This window comes from Austrofundulus limnaeus, unplaced genomic scaffold (genome assembly GCF_001266775.1).
Source record: "Austrofundulus limnaeus strain Quisiro unplaced genomic scaffold, Austrofundulus_limnaeus-1.0 Scaffold153, whole genome shotgun sequence".
NCBI classification, from domain to species: domain Eukaryota; kingdom Metazoa; phylum Chordata; class Actinopteri; order Cyprinodontiformes; family Rivulidae; genus Austrofundulus; species Austrofundulus limnaeus.
In genome coordinates, this window is record NW_013952555.1 from 398,451 (window position 1) to 405,253 (window position 6,803).

The 6,803-nt window shown below is 41.0% G+C and overlaps 1 protein-coding gene across 1 annotated transcript in view; it reads right to left on the reverse strand.

Annotated features, from left to right (window-relative positions):
* Positions 1 to 487: 487 nt before the first annotated feature.
* tjp3 (tight junction protein 3) overlaps positions 488 to 6,803 on the reverse strand; it is a gene marked incomplete in the record, with an annotated part of 38,822 nt that continues 32,506 nt past the window's right edge. Inside the window, 10 exon segments of the mRNA XM_014016757.1 lie at positions 488 to 817; positions 917 to 975; positions 1,267 to 1,845; positions 3,158 to 3,258; positions 4,477 to 4,687; positions 5,484 to 5,560; positions 5,686 to 5,781; positions 5,890 to 6,092; positions 6,181 to 6,400; positions 6,469 to 6,577. Coding sequence (XP_013872211.1) covers positions 691 to 817; positions 917 to 975; positions 1,267 to 1,845; positions 3,158 to 3,258; positions 4,477 to 4,687; positions 5,484 to 5,560; positions 5,686 to 5,781; positions 5,890 to 6,092; positions 6,181 to 6,400; positions 6,469 to 6,577 — 1,782 coding nt within the window.

Here is a 6,803-nt window from a genome sequence, read left to right on the forward strand (position 1 = left end):
CACACACACACACACATACACTCACACACTCCACAGCTGTGGAGCTCAGCAGTGAGCAATAATGTAATATTGAAYGGCCAAGACGTAATGTTTTCATTTCAATATGGACTTAAAAAAACACCACTGAACTGGTCATCTTTAACGTGAATGTCCATAATATAATTAATTAGTAGTAATTAAATTTTCATTGAAGTTTTATTTCCCATTCAAAGAAGATCGAGTTTCAGGTGACAGTTTGGCCCAGAGGCAAGCCGCCCGGTCCCTGCTGCACCTCAGCATGTTCCTGAAGGAGAAAATAAACAGTACTGGTGATCATGGATGTGATTTCAATTYCATGTCCATCATCAAACGAGTCATTTTAAAACCAAATAACAGTTTATTGTAAAATTAATACAAAAATTATAAACAAGCTAATTTAATTTTACAACAGCAAAAACATTTTGATTTGTTTCACAGAAGTTTTCAAACATAATAAATACAAAAAAAATCAGGCACTTTTGATCTTTAATTCGTTGTACTTGCTGTTAATAGTTGCAGTAATCTTTAATATTCTCCCACACCAAACAACAAGGTACTTTTTATAAAAACAAACTAACAAAAAAAAAGTCTAAGAAGAGAGTTTGTTAATGAAGTGAAAACATCACAAGATCTGTTTGATCAGAAGTCGGCCGGCTCAATCCTCAGCTTGGTCTAGAGTTCAGTAGCAGGACCCCATTCAATGTCATCGTCTTCGTCCACGTCCTCCTCATCCTCAGAGCTGTCGCTGCCCCGGATCTGTGTGCGTCTGTACTGGACTGCTTGGTGGTGATGGGCCAACCTGCGGAGGAGCAGTGGGGTAGCAGCGAGAATCAGCCTCACATTTGCTGAGAGAGAGTGATAATCAGTCACAAAAAGTGACAATAAATACGTGACTTACACGATGAACGCAGGGCCTTTTTTTGGCTCCGGCTCCGCCTGCGGCTCTGCCATCCGTGTCTGAAACAGAAAATTATTCTAGCTCTCACATATATACGCACCCCTCATCAAAATGTGAAAACCAGGTAAAGAAATGGCAAGCATTCATATTTTTGCACTGTTGGATYGTAAGAAGGTTCTAAGTAGAGTTTCAATATGGAAAAAGACGAAATGGGAGGGAGAAAAAAAAGTAAGCTTGGAAATAGGCTGTTTATCAAAAGTGTAAGACCATATCTAAAAAAAGAAATAAAATAAATATAATAAATTACATATATATGCAGAACTATATTAAAAGTTGAAATAACCACTAACCTGTTCTAGTTTCTTCTCTATCGCAGACAGGTTAGCATTCCGGGAGCTCTCCGGCTGCTCCTCATTGTACGAAGGCTCATCCACAGAGTAGGAAGTCATGGGGTCGGGGGCTACAAAATCTGGAGGTCCATCTGAGGGAGTCTGTGGTGTCACGTCCAGAGCGTTGAAATCAGAATCTGAAAAACTGCGCTGAGATGCATCGTCGTCGTCCTCCTGTGCAGGGCTCTGAGGCGGGCTGTAGCTCTCCTGGCGAGGTGACCTGGGCTCAGGAACGTGCATCAAAGGCGGGCGCTCTCTCYCAGAGTACGCGTCATCACTGGCCTCCGGTTCAACTGACTGGCTGTCGTGCCTGAAAGCCGGCTCAGAGGAGCGGGCTAAAGCGGCTCCGGCCTCCCTGGAGCTGGGCGGGTGTCTGTTGGCTTGCTGACCGGGATAGGCCTCTTCCAGATCCTCGTTGTCCGTGTAGGCCTCATCGGTGAAGGCCTCTCCGTCAGTGTCCTCCAGGTCGCTGGCAGCGCTGAGGTAGTCCGTCTGGTTTTGGTCCAGAGCATCGAGATCCTGGTCCTGTCCGCTCTCCAACTGGACAAAAGAGAGCAAATAAAAATTCATGTTCTCACTGAATGTGTGCATTTCTGACTGAAATACATTCTTTTTTTACTTCATGGTAAAGTCTGTTTAAAGACACAAGTGAAAATTAAAAGAAAAAAAAGCAGTACCCCCATTGTTGAAGACCTGACGTTGTTTGTAAYGAGGTTTTAAAGGGATCCCCGATTAGTTGTAACATAAGACTTTATTTGATAAACATTTATTTTAACTGTAAAATAAAGACTGTAAAAATACTGTAGGCTGTTTGGTTTGTATAATTTTTAAACTAAAAGATTAAAAATATATTACACGGACAGAGCCATTTTATTTACACACAAAGCATTCTGGGTAAATGATGACATGGATAGGTCATCGGTGCTAGCGAGCTATATCCACCCTGAAGGTTAATCTTGGACAATATCTGATTGGCTCTTTTAAATGAAACCAGAGAGCGTTGACAGAGAGGAGAAAGTAGAAATGACTCAGCCTGTAACTGAAAATATGGATGGAGGACAACAGAGCTGCTTCATGGAAGAAGAACCTCAACTTAGCCTGTTAGCTTTAGCATTAGCCCCGACGCTATCACCATATATATGTATTAGCTCAACGCTACACATTCTCCTCTCATCACTGAGGTCCTCCATCCACATGACAGAGAGGAGAAGGTAGAAATGACTCAGCCTGCAACTAAAAATATGGATGGAGGACCTCAGTTTAGCTTGTTTGTCACGCTAGCACCAAGCTAATACATATAAGGCAATTTAGCATCGGTGCTAGCACGAAGGCTAACAGGCTAAGCTGAGGTTCTTCTTCCATGAAGCAGCTCTGTTGTCCTCCATCCATATTTTCAGTTACAGACTGAGTCATTTCTACCTTCTCCTCTCTGTCAACGCTCTCTGGTTTCATTTAAAAGAGTCGATCATCAGATATTGTCCAAGATTAACCTTCAGGGTGGATATAGCTCACTAGCAGCCTCGCACCGAGGACCTATCCACGTCATCATTTACCCAGAATGCTTTGTGTATAATAAAATAGCTCTGTCCGTGTAATATATTTTTAAAAATTTACAAAACTAAACAGCTACAGTATTTTTACAGTCTTTATTTTACAGTTAAAATATATGTTTATCAAATAAAGTCTAATGTTACAACTAATCATGGATCTCTTTAAAGTTTTAAGTTTTTCGAATGAACTCATCTAATCTTAATTTAATTGTAGCAGCATGGTTAATTTGTAACAAAGTTTCAAATAGAAAAAATAAACAAATAAATGAGATAAATGAGAGAGGACCAGCTGTTCATCATACCGTGACTTCAGACACCCAGACAGGTTTGGACTGCTGGTGGCGAATCTTTTCCTTCAGCCCATCATACCAGCTGTTGGAGCCGGGTATCAGGTCAACACGAGCTGAAAGGAAAAAGAAATACARTGAACAGTGTGCAACTATAGGTAAATAAATACATAAGACCTCCTATTCAGCCCTAAAGTGTAACTAACCCTTCCCCCGGGAAAAATTTGAACAAATGCCAACAAAATGGGTGGTGCTAAGAGACACGGGGGCGTGGCCAAGTGTGGGGAGGGGTGAGGAGGCAATGTGACAGCTAGATTAATTTGACACACTAACATTTCTGAAAACATTTTTGATTGTTCTAAAGAAATTAATACATTTTGTAAAAAGTAAACTTTCGTGACATAAATGCAAACTCACATTAGGTTGTTTCAAACTAAAGGGCTCGACACACGGGAGGCGAAATCGCTCGCTCTCCATTCATTTCATATGGAACTTGTGCGATTAGGCAACAATCGCTCGCACTCCTCCAGCCAAGCAACCGGTGAAAATCATGCATGTGAAATTTCGCGCTCGTACACGTAGACGTGCACATGCGAGCTAGTGACGCAACACATGAAAGTTGAAAAATGTTCAGCTTGCCTGGTGTACAACCAATCAGCGAGGGTTTCATTGATTGACCAATGAGCAGAGAGTATGCCACACTGCAGTTAGCTAACACTCTCAATGTTATTTTAGCTCTGTCAAACTTTCCAGTTTTATATGACCCTTCACCAAGTGATTACTAAAAAAAAAGGCAGCTTTATGGGAATTTGTTGGCACCAGGGTGAAGTTATCCTGTAACTTTTTCCTCATAAAATCATATCTTGGTGTGTTGTTCTTTTTCAATATCATTAGCATCGCAATGCACCTCCCCCACTTTTTTTTGGCGAACCACCAATAATCTTWACAAGTAGTAGTAGAAGAACCAATCGAATTCCGTGAAGACAAACGACCCGAAAGCGCTATTCGCAACGCTGCCATTGCATCTTGTGTTGGGTTTAATTCTGGTTGTGAAGACAGCTGTTAATCACTGTTGTTTGTCGCTCCCTGCATTTCGAGCCCTTAATGAATAAAGTTCAGGCAACAAACATGTTACACTGGTCTAAAAAAGAACAGAAAGAATATATTATAATTTCTCATCAAGGGACTGATGTGTTCTGTCTCCCTCGGAACCAATTYGCTCATAAATCTAAAAGTGAAAACCCTGAAGAAACTATTTAGACAATTTATCTGAAAAAAGAAAGTGATTCTGGTTTAGTTACTGTTTACTGAAGATTTGGTTCCACAAGGCTCACCTGAGAAAAGGTGGCTACAGTGTTTCCTCATCTTCAGGGCCTGTGTGTAAAGACGTCTAGAGCTCTTGTTCGAGTTGGGGTTGTACTTCTGCCTCATGGCCTTGACATCTTTGCGGCTGCGAGGATCTAAGAACAGCACCATAGGATGATACTGAATATAGTTGAGCCTCTCCACTGCAGTGGGAGTGATGTCCAGCAGGGGGTGCTTGTCCTGGGAAAGAAAAAAACAATMCAGTCAAAAAAAAAAAAAATCTCAGAAGACAAAGATTTGTATGGAGCCTCTCCAGTGACACTGGATAAAAACATTCTTGTGGTCACAAGATAAATACAGTAACATGTGGCCATGAGAATTACTGCAGTCTTTTCCATGCAGAGGCTGATAGTTAAAATGGACTGGTGTGAATTATTTTCCTTTATTTGAATATAGGAATGAATGACATACTTCAGTCACTTGAGTTAGGCATGAAGTATTTCTAAKCATTTTATGTTGCAGCTATAAGACCCAGCTGATGACTGGAGTTGTATTTGTCATAAAAAGCTTTATTTTCTTCTTTAAAGCTTAGGAGTCAGAACAGGCTCCTCTCTCACTACCTGCTTTTGCTGTGGAAGGAGTCAGAGTTATGTTAAGTGTCACACACTTAGGGAATTTTTGTCATCTTCTAAATACTATGAACGATGAACTGTTAAACATACACCAAGTAGTAGTAGTAGTAGTAATAATTACAATAATAATAATCATTATTACATGGCCACACATTCAATATTACGCGGCCTAACATTATCAATCATGTGGCCACTCCATCATCATTRCGCGGCCACGCGTTAATCATTACGTGGCCATACATCATCTATAAAGTGGCCACATGTAATTCYTCTCATGGCCACAAGGTAAATTAATTTTTTTTATCTGATGTCACCAGATAGGCTCTGTATCTTTGTGCTGTCTAAATAGAATTAAAACCATTTTAATCTCCATGCTGGCTGTAGCTGTGTCAGTGGCTGCTCACCTTCTCTGCTATTCTCCTCACTGTGTCCAGTTTAATCACTGTGGAGCTGCTGTCTCCTCCACCGCGAGGAACCATCTCTGAAATCACAGCAATATATACTGTATATAAAACTGAACACAAACAACAGCTCAGAAAAATATTCCACAGCTCCTCTCTCAAAACGTATGAAGTTAAAAAGCAGCAAAAAGAAGAAGAAACCAACCTGCCACCTCGTAATCATCAGGCATCTCTCTGGCCAGCTTCTCCATGGCAATATCATTCAGAGGACCCAGAATGACAATAGGTCGTTTGAAATTAGCTGGAGAAAAGTGTTAAAAGTTGTTGAGCTGGTAATGGATTTTTAATATGACAAATATCCAATCTATATGTAATTAAATAAATAAATAAATAAAAATAACAGGCCAACCTTCCCTGAGCAGGACTCTCTCGTACGCTGGGAATTTGCCCTGAATGGTGAGCTGCAGCAGGTCGTCCCGACTCCGTCTGTTCTTCTCATTCTTTTTATTTCCACGAAGCCCCCGCAGTTTCCAGAACTCTGCTCTCGGCCCCGGGACCTGTCTTTCTACAGTGGACCGCTGAGTTCGCTCAATAGTAGCCAGTTTCTCTGCTCTGCAGGAAATAATCATGGGTAAAAAAAAGAAAAGTTAAAACAGAATCTCTTTGTTTGAACAAAAGTCTGGATCTTCTCCATCCTTACTTGTCCTGATTGGGAATAATTCCTTTATCCATCTCATGTAGGTCGTTTCCCATGCGAACGGCGAGCCAGCTGCCTATCTTACCACGGTGCATCGTATCCATGACCCTGAAAACCTCTCCTCTGGTGAAGCTTAGACCTCTGGCATCAGTGGTATCATGGTCAAAGTGCGTCCGGATGTAGAAGTTGTCCCCCAGGTTGGATTTGATGATCTTCTTATAAACTAATAAGAGGCAAAATTAGGACTGATGCAAGCTGAACAAATGAGGATTTGTTTTGCTCCACACTTACTGTCCATCTTCCTCTGAGTGTAGATTTCCACCTGCTCTCCTGGTGGGATGTTGAGGAGGAAGTTGGCAGCTTCTTCTCGTGTAAAATGGCCAAAATCCACCTTATTTACCTGATCAAAGCAAAACAAAAAGTTTGTTTTAGTTGTAGAGAATTATACCTACACTTCTTATAACAAGGTTATAAGGAAATTCACAGGTTCTTCTTATTTTCTGTAATATCTTCTTTACAGGGGTGAAAGTAGTTTTAAGTTCTTGCTGGTACTATGACATAAAGCGACATTATCTGTCCCTGTGTGTGTGTGTGTGTGTGTGTGTGTGTGTGTGTGTGTATATATA